This window comes from Bipolaris sorokiniana (genome assembly GCF_000338995.1).
Source record: "Bipolaris sorokiniana ND90Pr unplaced genomic scaffold COCSAscaffold_1, whole genome shotgun sequence".
NCBI lineage: Eukaryota > Fungi > Ascomycota > Dothideomycetes > Pleosporales > Pleosporaceae > Bipolaris > Bipolaris sorokiniana.
The window spans coordinates 2,771,009-2,784,203 of record NW_006911895.1 but is presented as its reverse complement, the minus strand read 5'-3'; the positions used below and the strand labels follow the sequence as shown (position 1 = coordinate 2,784,203).

The window sequence follows — 13,195 nt, the reverse complement described above, 5'->3', positions numbered from 1 at the left end:
GACTGATTCACCGACTGATGCAGCGACTGATTCACCGACTGATGCAGCGACTGATTCACCGACTGATGCAGCGACTGATTCAGCAACCGACTCAACGACTGATTCAGCGACTGGCTCATCGACTGGCTCATCGACTGGCTCATCGACTGGCTCATCGACTGGCTCATCGACTGGCTCATCGACTGGCTCATCGACTGGCTCATCGACCGATTCCGCAACCGATTCCACGACCGATTCAGCGACTGGTTCAGCATCTGGCTCTGGAGCAGCGTCTTCAGCAGGAGGTACTTGTTCCTCGGCAACACTCTCTTCTACAACTGACTCAACCAGCTCAGACAGTACCTCCGAAGGTTCGTCTTCCGCCGCGGCAGCGTCTTCCGTAGTTAAGGTGTCGTCTGCGGGCGCTTCCTCTTCTATCGACACTTCACTCTCTCCTGATGCAATATCTGACCCGTCTGAAGGCGGCTCTGCTGTGCCGGCTTCAGTTGGTGGTGCAGGCTTGGCCTCCTCCAGTGCATCAGCCGGGACTGGATCACCATCTTCGCTCTCCACAAGGCTATCCTCCACAAGGCTATCCTCCACCTGCTCCTGGAGATCCTCCTCGTCAGCATCAGGAGTTGCGTCCTCTGCCGCAGCCTCTTCAGGGATTGGTACAGAAGTGTTGGGTTCCTGAGCCTCTTCCAGCTCTGCCGCACTTGCAGAGCCTTCTTCCGGACCAGATGCATGAGATTCCGCATCCGCAGCCGGCTTAATCAACTGGACTTCCAATTCAGATGCAGCGGCACCAGCTTCTGCCTCTGCATCTACAGCCGAGATAGTATCGTCCTCGTGCGCTTCAGTCGCAACCTCCGGTTGCTCCTCGACTTGGTCAGCTTCAGCTTCAGCCTCACTTCCAGACTCACTCGCTGCAGAGGAGCCATCCCAGTCGTCGTCTTCGGCGTCTTCGGCATCATCTTTGGCATCTTCTTCCGTTAGATCAGGCACGTCTTGTGACTCGGGTACTGTTGCATCTGCAGCGGGCTCTTCTGCAGCGGGCTCCTCCTCATCACCTTCAGAACCCTCTGAAGATACAATGGAGTCTCCTTCAGCAGGGCCATCCGCAACGCTCTTGGAAACACTTTCTGGGCTAGCTTCAGAACCTTGCGGGTCGGAGTCCTCAGTTGGCAAAGGCTCCGCGGGTGGCTCACAAGTCGAACCGTCTTCTTGGATTCCAGATTGGCTCGCGTCTTCCGCGATCCCGGATTCGCCTTCTTCAGGTTCGGCTGTTGCTGACACCTCGGAGCCTGAGCCATCGGGACCATCGTCGATGCCATCGTCATCCTCGGCTTGGTCCTCTAATGGCGCATCGGGCTTGTCAGCCATCACAGGAGCCTTTTGCTCCAGGGCAGCATCTTGGACTTTGTCGTTCACATCCTGTGCAGGTTCAGAGCTGGGTGTGTCATCATCAACCTGCGAGACATCATCGGCAGGCGGTAAAGATGAAACTTCAGACCCAGACCAGTCGTCATCTTCAGACTCAGGTTCGCTTCCCGAGTCGGACTCTGGCTCTTCTGCTATTTTCTCTTGGTGTGCTGGGACTGCTGGGACTGCGTTGGCCTTCATGTCCACTTCGGGGGGATCAGACACCTCTAGAGAAGCTTGGCTGGTAGCGATCTGTTACTCATGAGCATGGACTCGCGAAGGTGCGTATACTGAAGAGCATAGGAGGGTGGGATGATGTTTCATAAATTTATTTTTACTTACCGCTTCGGACACTTCAGTGGCTGGTATATCTGGAGCAGGGCTAGTTTCGCTTTCTGCTACTCCTGAATCTGCTGCTATAACATCTTGGTCGGTGTGTTGCGGAGAGGAATCAGCAACGTGTGGTTCGTCAGGAGAGCCCTCAGGGAGGTCGTCTTGGATAGCGTGTTGATCACTTTGTGCTTGAACGCCAGCCTCTTCTGAGGCCGAATTTGGGCTCACTTCACTAGTAGCGTGAGCCGGGGTGATTGCGCATGACTCGTCTGGTGTGTCCTCGGCTGTGGGTAGATTGGCAGCGTTGTCGACTGTGTCGAGTTAGTGAGAGTGTTGCCGAGGGCGTCTTGGGTGCAGCAAAACTGTTGGCAGCGGTGGTGGTGGTTGGGGAAGGAAAGATGATGAGTGAAAAGAAGACGATGGACGACGGGCTTGTCGAGCGACGGGGATGTCGGGAGGCAAAGAACAGCCGGGCTGGCTAGCGCAAAGCAAAACGACGCATGGTGACTGTCGGCGAATGGCGCGTATGCATCGCAGCCCGACTTTGGATGGAGGGTTTTGGGCACGTGACGATAAGCCAGACGGCATGATGGGCAGTGGGCGGTGGGCAGTGGGCAGAATGTGTGTTGGCAGTGTGGACCAAGCAAAAATTCTGGGGCGGCCAATGGCAGCTTCCCACATACAGCGCGCTAACCCGATGCGCTGCATGCAGGGCGCTATCGCGGAGCCGTGCAGGGCGGACACCAGCGGCGACAAGCAACAGGAGGTACATGCACACGACACAAAATATGTGAAAAGCAAACAGAGGGCGTTCACTTACCTATCGTCGTCCTTGACCTCGCCTCTCCCACGTCATCGGGCTTCTCCGACTCCACGGCCGCTTCGCTGGCTTCGGCAAGCATATTGCTTTGTGCCAATGTTCCCTCACCGACACCAGGGTCCAGAACAGGTGTAACCTCTAGTGCGCCCACAGCATCACCGCCCGGACTGCATTCTGGTGTTGCTTCTGCCTCGACACCTTTGCCATCGCCATGGCCTGTCCCATCACCGCCCACTGCCTCCGTTACAGGAACCTCTGCCGATTCTGCTTCAATATCAACATCCGTGACATATGCTTGGTGTGTGCCAGTCGACCCTTCTTGTGCCATGACCTCTGCCTCTGCCTCTGCCACCCTCTTGTCCACAACGGCTATATCTTTGGCGACAATAGACTCTGTGACCTCGTCCGTGCAACCCGTGCTGTCTTCCTGGAATGCAAACACGTCCACAGTCCCCGCAGCCTGCTGTGAGTCTAAATCCTCCGTGTCTTCACCCTTTGGCTCGATCGAGCTCCTCCCAGTACTAGGGCCATCGCCATCGTGATGTTCAGATGCATCCGTCTCGATCGCATCACATTGTGACGAGACGTCATCCTGTTCCCAGTCGGACATTTCTTGTTCAGAGTCCTCGCCATCTGAATCTCCATCGGCAATCCAATCGCCGCCATCTCCATCAGCAATCCAATCATCGATAGATGCATCATCGTCGTCTGAACTTTCCCCAACAGGTATAGAGTCATCTTCTTCTGCTGCAGCTATGGTATCGTGGGCGTCAGCGTCTTCGCTTGTATCTTCGACGGTCGGGGCATCATCAGGCGAGGACGTATCGACAATGTCTTGAGGAGCGCGAGATTCGGAAGGTTGAGATTCAGCTACTATTTATCAACATCTGGACAAGATGTGCATTCTATTTGGTGACGCAATTCTCCGCAAAGTGTAGGACGCATGCTTACCTACTGCATCCGTGCTCGCCTCTTCAGACCGCAACTTCACTTCCGCTTCATTTTCCTTAGTTGAGCATTGCGCTATAGGTGCAGCTTCACTTTCGCCTTCTACTGTAGCATCCGCGACACTAGTCTTTTCTTCTTCTGTTATGGGGGAAGCTTCGGCTGCAGGGATTTCCTTGGCCTCCTCAACAGTCGAAGCCTCTTCAGTAGCGAGAGCTTCCTTGATGACAGGAGCTTCCTCAGGGATAGCAGCCTTTTCGGTAGCAAGAACATCCTCCGTGGCCGAAATGTCCTCAGTAGGAAGAACTTCCTCAGTTGCGGGGGTCTCCTCGGGAAATTCCTCAGGAAATTCCCCAGGCATAGGAGTCTCTTTAATGGCTGGATTATACTCTGTAGCTGAGGTTTCTTCGGCAGGAGGAACCTCTTCAGTAGCTGGAGTTTCCTTGGCTGGAGTCTCCTGAACAACAGGGGCTCCAGTGGCATGCGCTTCTTCAACAGCAGGTGCTTCTTCAACAACAGGTGCTTCTTCAACAGCAGGCGCTTCTTCAACAGCAGGCGCTTCTTCAATAGCAGGTGTCTCTTCAGTGGCGGGGACTTCTTCAACAGCAGGCGCTTCTTCAACAGCAGGCGCTTCTTCAACAGCAGGCGCTTCTTCAACAGCAGGCGCTTCTTCAACAGCAGGCGCTTCTTCAATAGCAGGCGCTTCTTCAACACCAGGCGCTTCTTCAATAGCAGGCGCTTCTTCAACAGCAGGCGCTTCTTCAATAGCAGGTGTCTCTTCAGTGGCGGGGACTTCTGCAACTGGAGCTTCAGCGGCGGGAACCTCTTCAGCGGCTGGAGTCTTCTCAGTAATAGGGGCTTCTTCGTCGTCAGAGGCATCTTCAACAGTGGCAATCTTTGCAGTAGCAGGTGTTTCTTTGGTGGTTGAAATTTCCTCAGTAACGGGGGCTTCTTCGGTGACGGGGGTTTCTTCAGTAGCTACAACTTCGGTGGCTGGAGTATTCTCGGTAACAGGAGCTTCTTCAGCTGCTGGAACCTCATCCATAGAAGTTGCTTCAACGACAAGTGCTTCTTTAGCGACAGGGGCTTCTTCAGTGGCTGAAGTCTCCTCGGTAGTAGGTGCTTCTTCGACAGCGGGAGCTTCAGCAGAAGGGGTTTCGACAGCTGGGGCTTCTTCAATAGCAGGTGCCTCTTCGACAGGAGCTTGCTCAGCAGCAGGAGCTACTTCAACAGGGGCCTCTTCAGCGGCCGGAGTCTCCTCAGTAGCAGGAGCTTCTTGGGCAGCGGCAGGAGGTTTTTCAGCAGCGGAGGCTTCAGCAGTGAGGGCTTCAGCGGCAGGAACTTCCTCGGCAGCTGCGGTTACTTCAATAGGAGCCTCTTCAATAGCCATAGTCTCCTCAGTAGTAGGAGCTTCAACAGTGGGAGCTTCTTCAGTAGTAGCAGAAGGCTTCTCGTCAGCAGGGGCTTCAGCAGCGGGAGCTTCGGCGGCAGGGACTTCGTCGACAGCTGGAGCTACTTCAACGGGAGCCTCTTCAGTGGCTGGAGTCTCCTCGGTAGCAGGTATCTCAGCAGCAGTGGCTTCTTCGACAACGGGCGTCTCTTCAACCGCAGCTACTTCTTCCGTAATAATAGCCTCTTCAACAGCTGGAGCGTCTCCAACAACTGGAGCCTCTTCAATGGCCGATGCCTCCTTAAGAGCATTAGCAGCTGCAGCAGTAGTAACAGCGGCAGCAGCAGCAGTGACAGCAGCAGCGGCGGCAGTGGCAGCAGTAGCAGCAGTAGCGGCGGCAGCGGCGGCGGCAGTAGCAGCAGCCGCAATAGCAGCATTAGCAGCAGCCGCTTCGGCCGAAGCATCTTGAACAGAAACTCCTTCAGCAACGGGGGCTGCTTCAATAGGAGCCTCTTTAGTAACTAGAGCCTCCTCGGTGACAGGGGCTACTTCGATAGCTAAAGCCTCTTCAGTGGCGGGAGCGTCTTCTGGAAGGGCTTCACTGGCAGGGTTTTCTTCACTTGAAGGCGTCTCTTCAGCTGCAGGTACTTCTTCTGTCACAGCCGGAGGGGCTGTTTCCTCTTCTGAAGGTGCCTCGACAGGAGCAGCGGTTTCTTCAGTGGCAGGAACCTCCTCAGTCACGGGAGCCTCATCGACTGCAGGTGCCTCTTCTGGAACTGGTGCTTCTTCTGGAGCTGGTGCCTCTTCTGAAGCAGCAGCGTCCGCTGGGGAAATTGATGACTCCTCTACAGCTGGTGCTGGTTCCTCTGCAGGTGCCTCTTCAGCAGTGGCAGCAGGAGTGTCTTCAACAGCCGGCGCTTCTTCGTTAGCAGACGTCGCGTCAGTGGCAGAGCCCTCTTCAGCCGCAGGATGTGCATCCTCTGATGAAGGCTCTTCTTCAGTGACAGTCTTCTCTTCAGCAGCAGGTTGTTCTTCAACGGCAGCAGCAGCCTCTTCAGGGGCTGCTGGTGTTGCGTTTGCATCATCACAAGCGGCAGCGTCTTCGGCAGGCTTTGCCTCTTCGGCCGCAGCCTCTTGTGGTTCAGATGGTACCTCGACAGCGATCTCAGCTTCAGGCTCATTAGCAGCAGTCTCGACCGCAGGAGTTTGGTCTGGCTCTGCAACTGGCTCTGCAACTGGCTCTGGGGCTGGTTCTGGGGCTGGCTCTGGGGCTGGCTCTGGGGCTGGCTCTGCTGCAGCAGGCTCTTCCACTAGCTCCGGTGCTGGCTCGAGCACCGGTTCCGGTGTTGGTTCCGGCGCTGGCTCCGGTGCCGGCTCGGAAGCTGGCTCACTAGCTACCTGATTCTCTTCGCTGGTCGATTCACTGACTTCTGTTGATGGTTCTGGCGCCTGATTTTCGTCTTTGTCAGCAGCTTCAGTCGTTGACCCGTCTAGTGATGGAACGACTTCAGCGACGACAAATTCAACCGACACTAATGCTGAGGCTTCAGGACGAGGCGCAGATTCGCTAGCATCAGGGGCAACGGCAGCGGGTTCGTCCGGTTGTGGTGGCTCCTCGGATGAGGGTTCTTGGGCTTCTGCAGGAGGTTCTGCCGGTGCCGGTTCGCTTTCAATGGCAGGCTCTTCTGCGGCGGGCGGTGTTGCTACAGGGGCAGGGGCTTCTTCTATCGGTTGAGGAGGTGGTGGAGGTGGTGGTAGTGGAACAGGTTCGCTGGCAATCGATCGCGCAACATCTGCCGCTGTCTCCTCGACGATGACGCTCTCAGAAATAACAGACGAAGGAGCAGATGGTACATAGATTGTCCCAATATCACTCGAAGGCGGACTAGGATCATTGCTTCCTCTCTTACTTCTGGATCTCTCGTCCTTGCTGGGCTTCAGCTTCTCGGACGATGAGGACGAGAAGAGCGAGCTCCTTCTTCGCCTTCTGATAAAGCCTTCTGGAGAAATGATTTTCCTTTTTTCCTCTTTTGGCGGGGGTGCAGAAGGAGTCGTTGATGACTTTTTCAGACGAACGAATGCAGTAGCTTTGACTCTAGTAAACCCAATTGGCTTCTTCTTCTTACCATCTTCTGTGGCGTCTGGGTCTTTTGTGTCAGAGGTAAAATGAACAAACTTGGTTGTTGGGGATTTGGGGGGCTCTTGAGCGGCCTGCTCGGACTCACCACTCTTCTCACTCCCCACAACTGACGCCGGAGGTGATGGGTACACGGGTGCTGGTGGATGACTTGAATATTGCACGGGTGGTGCCGGTGCTGGTGGATGACTTGAATATTGCACGGGTGGTGCCGGTGCTGGTGGTGGATGACTTGAATATTGCACGGGTGGTGCCAGTGCTGGTGCTGGTGCTGGTGCAGATGCTGGTGCTGGCGCTGGTGGGCTTCGTTGAACCGCGATAGGGGCAACAGCTGTTGGTGCTGGTGGAGGCGGTGGTGGTCCTGGAAGTTCAGCTTTGACATATTTAGCTACAGTCTCTCCTGTCACATTGTCACTCTCACTACCTTGAAGAACAGGTGCCTGGGCTGATGTATTTTCAGGGGCAGTCCCCTCGGGGGTTGCCTGTACAGTAGCATCTGGTGTTACTGGAGGTGTTTCTAGTGGTGCAGCTGGGGAATCTCCTGCATCTATAGTTGTCAATTGGTTCTGCTGATCATTATTATTCTGGTTATCCTCACCTGCCCCTTGGCTACCAATCGAATAAGACAACGTAGGGGGTACACGGCGAAGAAGGATCGGCGGTGGTGGTGCACTTTGTGCGGCATAATAGCTGTGCGGTTGCGGTATGGTTGCTGTGGCGTAATAGCCCTGTGGTTGTGGTGGTGGACTTGGTGTGCCATAAATGTTCTGCACAGTGTTTGGTGTGGAGTTACCGTATGGGTCCTCCCATTTTGAAATCGAAACTTGCTGGAATTGACGCATGATGGGTCAGACAGACAGACACAGAGTGATGGTGGTTTTGAGGTCCGAGGATATGACAAGTGGTGCTACGTGCTAGTATATCTGACGTTTCCGTCGTTCCATTGCAGGCAATAATCAACAAATAGATATGCAATGGGAACACACAACGTGGGGCGCAAATATTGAGTGCGGAGAGGCAAATAAGAGATGGTGTCAGTCTAGGGGATGTGCGGGTGGTGGATGAGCTATGTGCGTGGCTTCAATGGGCCAAAGCTGCGACGGTACACCTCGACCAGGCGGAGGAGAATTGCAGGACAGCTGTCACAAGACACGATGCGAGAGATCGCAAGAAGAAATCTCGCGCAATGTGCGTACAATAGTTCGGCAAGCTTTGGGCGGTACTCCCGACTGCTCCCGCAGGCCTCACAGAGGGATGGCGAGCTTGGCCTGTAGGTCTCATTGGGCCACGTAGGGAATCACCGTTTGTTCAAAGAGAAAAGATTGGGAGACCGGAGGGTGGGCTCGGGCATCCGCAGTGATTCCGCCATTGGCCCGATGTAGGGTTCTAGGTGCAGCATGTGTCGCGAGCGATGAAGCGCGATGTAGCGTTGGTAGTCACTCTCGAGCGGCCAGAATCACGGCCACCGGAAAGCATGGGCGCGCGGGATAACGTCAGTCAACAAGGTGCACCCCGTACGAAAGCCTCGTTTGCCAACGAACCAAAACGGATGCCGATGCAGGGGGTGGCGTGGAGAGACCTGGCAACAATAGCAAAAATGAGAGGGTAGATGAGGTTGAGTGACGTGGCGAGGGGCCGGGGAGCAGGGAGTGCGCCACTAAGCCGCCGATTAGGTCGAGCCGACCCGACCGTCTCTGACTTCCATGGCCTTCTCTGCGACGTGGGACAATGAGAGGAGGAAGACGACCATGTGACCCACCCTCGAAGCCCCTGGCTGTGTACTCTACGTACTGCTGTGTACTTACAGCGAAGCAGTTGAACTGCAGTCGACTGGGCATCTTTGCGTGCCCATTGACGCCGCCCAAGCTCTAGCCGTCTCGATCGTGATGCAATGGCCAGTCTCCTCTAGACCCTTCTAATCTACTGCCGTGAGCATTATTGACATGCATGGCGTCATCGGTTGCGCGATTATCCAGCGGCTATCGAGGTTGCAGAAAGAGGAGAATATAGGGTGAGCGAGGAGATGCCAATGCCGCGGGCGAATCTGATGCCTGTACGTGTTCGCAGCTCAATGCTTTGTGCGACCATGGGGATAGATTGGGAGGCGACATGTGCTGTGTAAGCAAGGGATTGTCATCTTTACAGTAGAGTACTGCATGTCGTCCAAACGGTGGGAGGCAGATATGAGCACTCGTCACGTGATGCCCTTATCTGTCAACATGCGCCAAGTGTGCTAGCAGTAAGCCTTAGAATTCAACATGATCAATTGGTGCAATGATTATCAGAAAAGGAAACCGAGTCGACTTTGTATAAACTTTAATTACTATCTACAAGCGCCTGCGCTGCCCGAAAAAAAACCTACGCACAAGTTGAGACCACGTTGCAATACTGGTCAATAGTAATATCCTCCCTATCGTGTTGTGTGGTCAACTTCATCCTCGTGTTCATTCCTTCTCCCTCTGGCCTGTCTTCCGCCGTGTTCATCCTTTTGGTCCCCCTGTTCACTTCTGGCCTCCTTTCCTCTCCCCTCTACTCTACCGAGAATGGGATAGTGCCCATTTTCTCCATCCATGTCTTGTTCATCTGCGCAGCTTTCCTGCAACGTAAGCACTTGTCTCTGTCCCCCTTGTGGTTCTTCCTCGGCCTGCACGTCATTGCAAGACGCACACCCGAGCAAGTCCAAACATTGGCGCCAAATGTTACCCAAGTATTAATGTCTATGCTTGGGGGAGAGTCTGAAGGGGGAGCGAAGGTGATGGCGGGAATGTTTTGATTTGTGTTGCCTTGTTGAAGCGTGATTGCGTTGGGCGTTCCATCAGCACAAATATCATCATCATGATTTGAATTTGTCTCGACTTGCTATCGTAAGCCGATGTTGGGAAATACGTTGGCAGTTTTGGCCCATTTGGAATCAATTTCTGAGGGACTACGTAATATCTCGGTGATGCTGAATGTGAGAAGGCTCTTCGCTTCAGTGAGAAGCTCCCACACCACAACAACCAGAACCTTATCAAGCTTGGTTGTCTTTGCTTGTTGTCTATCTTGGTCTTGTTCCTGTTGCAACATCTGGTGTCAAGCTCTTGTGCTTTTGCACTTCCTCTCATCAAGCGGCGAGTCCGACAGGCACTCAAACTATTCCAACGTACGTAGTGAAGGGTATACTGAATTGGTCGAGAAAGCGTCCAAACGCCACTCAGGATGTGAATTCTAGCTTGATTCCTTATCTGGGAAAGTGTAATGGCTCGCCATGGTGTGTCTGAAGCGGACGATGGATGGTTCCAAACTTTGAAGTACCAGGAGGAGGAAGAATATATATGAACTCCCCACGAACAGTGTAGCCATCGCTGGATCTGCTGATTTTTATCTGTTCAACAAGGCTGGTGCCGTAATTCTGTGGTTCCAGAGAGTAAGAAGTCCGTCTAGAGAAGTATCCACTGCTGTAGGTCCTTTAGGATATGGTCGGGTGGGCAGATATAGAATGCCACCATGTCATTCTGAAAGAGACCGATCTCAAGAGATATGAATAATAGTTAGTACTTAGTGTAACAGGTTAGGTTTAGAGGGGGGCAATAATGATAAAGACTAAAGATAAGATACGAGAAATAATTTAGGGATAGGATGTATAAGAATAAAGATAAGAATAAGATAAGAATAAAGAGATAGATAGGAGGTGAGACATGATGAATTGCTAGGCATCAGAGCGCTCTAGTATATTAAGTACCCTTATTTTAATCACAATTCGTTATGCTGCTGCCTTCTCACAACCGTATTTCGCTATTCTGTTGCCTTTGTTACAACCACAGTTGACTTATCGCGACCAGCTTCAAGTAGAATTGCAAACATATGAGATATAATTGAAGGTGATTCTACCAATACACTGCATTAGGCATGCTCTTCTCAATCACACTTGCAATGAAGCAAGAGAGGTAGTGACTAATTCTTATAACTTATTCATTGGTAGATTTTGGCTAAATTTAAATATCTTTATACTTATAAGTCATCACTCATATCCTTACAGATACTACCTCATTGGGTGCCATGCTTACAACACCACCCAATCGACAGCTACCAACCACTTCTCTTGGCCAACATCAATCTCCCACGTGGGTGCTCGTACACCAATCATGCTTCCAGTGTTGACCTTGACGCCCCCTGAGCCTCTCACACTTCCCTGACCAGCAAGGAGAATGTTTGTGTTGCTATTGTGGCTAGGAATACTGGATACCGCTGAAGAATTGTATATGCCTGGCTCTGTCTGGCCCCTTGCGAACACCACGCCACCGGCATGACATTCAAGTTCCTGTGTCTCATGCTCACCCGCTCCGCCTCTGGATAGGCAACTAATCTTCACCCGTACCCTGATACCGTCATCCTTACCACGTCCCCAAGATCCGCTACCCCTTTCTTGCGCTGCAAATCCTGTATTTGCCGCCTCGATAACCCAGACGGAGACCGTGGACGCAAGACCGCCAGGAACGTACTTTGCATGCTTGCGAGATGGGGAAAAGATTTCTGGTGGGGGTCTGGAAGATTTGGGGGGAGAATTCGGCGATTCGGGAAGAATGAAATGAGGACGACTTGAAGGTGCTGAAGTTTTGGCCGCGACGGACGCGATGCTTGGGAACGGTGCAGGGGTGCGGGGTGGTGCTACCTTGAAACGGTGCGTTGTTGAGGGCTCTAGTGGCTGCAAGGACGGAGAAGTGGGTGACGACCTGCGGCGCCGTTTGGTTCGTGTCGCTGGTTCAAAGAGCATTTCGTCATCTTCTTCGTTCTGCTCATATTTCTGGAGTTCGTCGGACAGCATATCCTGGTCTTGGACGGAGGATATGACGCCAGATGCATGGACATGTTCATTAGCATCTTGTTGACTTGATCGCGATGGCTCCTCTATGCTTTCCACTCGTTTGAGCTTTCTGCGTGGTCTTGGTAGCGGCGTGTGCTGTAACTGTGCATCATCATGTGGCTTGGCGTCTGCTTCGCTGACCTTTGCAGTTTCTGCAGCAGGGTTCTTTTGTAGCGGTGCAACGACAAAGCGTTTCGCAGGCGTCAACCTTTTGAATTGTAATTCTGCTGATCCTGCAGGCGTAGGTGTCCTTGCAGAAGCGGATGGCGGGATTGTAGCAGCATTGCGCAGGCTCGAATGTGGTCTAGTAGTTGGCTTTTGCGCTGAATGCGGATTTGGAGCTAGGAATCGGTGCGGTGAGGGCGTATGTGTCGGCATCGTGACAGCGACATTGGAGAACAACAGAGCTTTGACTGCTACGGTACAGGTGCGTGGCTGTTGCGTGCCGCGATTCAAAGCGTGATAGGTGGCGAAGGTTGTACGTAGTGGGTGCAGGGAAGTCGCGAAACGCGGGGACGCGCTGTCACGGGAACAGGCGCGCTAAGTACGCCATTTCCGTCCCAAACTAGTATGTAATTACTGGTGATCTGTGTGCGCCAAAACAAAAACACGCAACGTCCGCGGCAATGAATTGCTGAGGCCCAACACAGTGGGCTGGGTTGCACTTGGAGATCGCCAAGAGATTCACATTCAAGTCGCCTTGAGATTGTCCGGTAGCAATTTCGGCGGTGCGTAATGGTATGTACACAATCGACGACATGACTCTTGAGATGTGACGAATAGGCGACTCGGTAATAACACGCATGTAGCCGCCCTCTGACAATATGTATGCATGCACCAGCCATCTCCTAGGACCGTATTTGAGGCCGCCCCGAAGAGTGGAGTGATCTCATAGCTCGATTGGCGGGCGGGAGATCAACGGTATCCCTGGATTCGACTCTGTCCCCGTAGAAACCAGCCGCACCATGGCCTCGACAATCAAGATAGCCTGGCCGAGTCGCGGCCAGACTTGACAGAATTGCACCGCACTACAGCGACCAAGGCCACTTTCAGCGCGGAGACGAGTGCCGCCGATATGCAAATACTTGGAACGGATAACAGGGCAGGGGTGGGCGTGACCTCCCCCATGCAGTCAGAAGCATGGCACGGCACAGGGTACAAGAAGGGTGAGGCGAAGGAAGCAGTGAGACGGACGAGCAGCAGGATGCGATACGAGGGTGTGTACATACCACTGCGAGGGCAGAGTGTATGTACACACACACACACACACACACCCACCGGGAGGGGACCGCTGGGAGCCGGGTGCAGAGGCCTGATATGCCGGGC

At 53.5% G+C, this 13,195-nt stretch overlaps 2 protein-coding genes across 2 annotated transcripts in view; both read right to left on the bottom strand.

The window, feature by feature from the left end:
• COCSADRAFT_177591 (uncharacterized protein) overlaps positions 1-4,136 on the bottom strand; it is a 7,854-nt gene extending 3,718 nt beyond the window's left edge. The window contains exons 1-4 of the mRNA XM_007696933.1: positions 3,506-4,136; positions 2,555-3,424; positions 1,744-2,045; positions 100-1,653 (exon numbers count right to left, since the gene is read on the bottom strand). Coding sequence (XP_007695123.1) covers positions 100-1,653; positions 1,744-2,045; positions 2,555-3,424; positions 3,506-3,860 — 3,081 coding nt within the window. The 5' untranslated portion in view covers positions 3,861-4,136. The remainder of the gene's footprint in view (positions 1-99; positions 1,654-1,743; positions 2,046-2,554; positions 3,425-3,505) is intronic.
• Positions 4,137-10,954: 6,818 nt separating this feature from the next.
• Positions 10,955-12,341, bottom strand: COCSADRAFT_215477 (uncharacterized protein). Its single transcript, XM_007696932.1, has one exon. It carries the CDS (start codon positions 12,245-12,247, stop codon positions 11,069-11,071), a length of 1,179 nt encoding a protein of 392 aa, XP_007695122.1. The 5' UTR covers positions 12,248-12,341; the 3' UTR covers positions 10,955-11,068.
• Between the last annotated feature and the right edge of the window lie 854 nt (positions 12,342-13,195).

Coding starts and splice junctions, on each gene's coding strand:
- COCSADRAFT_215477 (XM_007696932.1), bottom strand. CDS start 12,247: ATGCCGACACATACGCCCTCACCGCACCGATTCCTAGCTCCAAATCCG.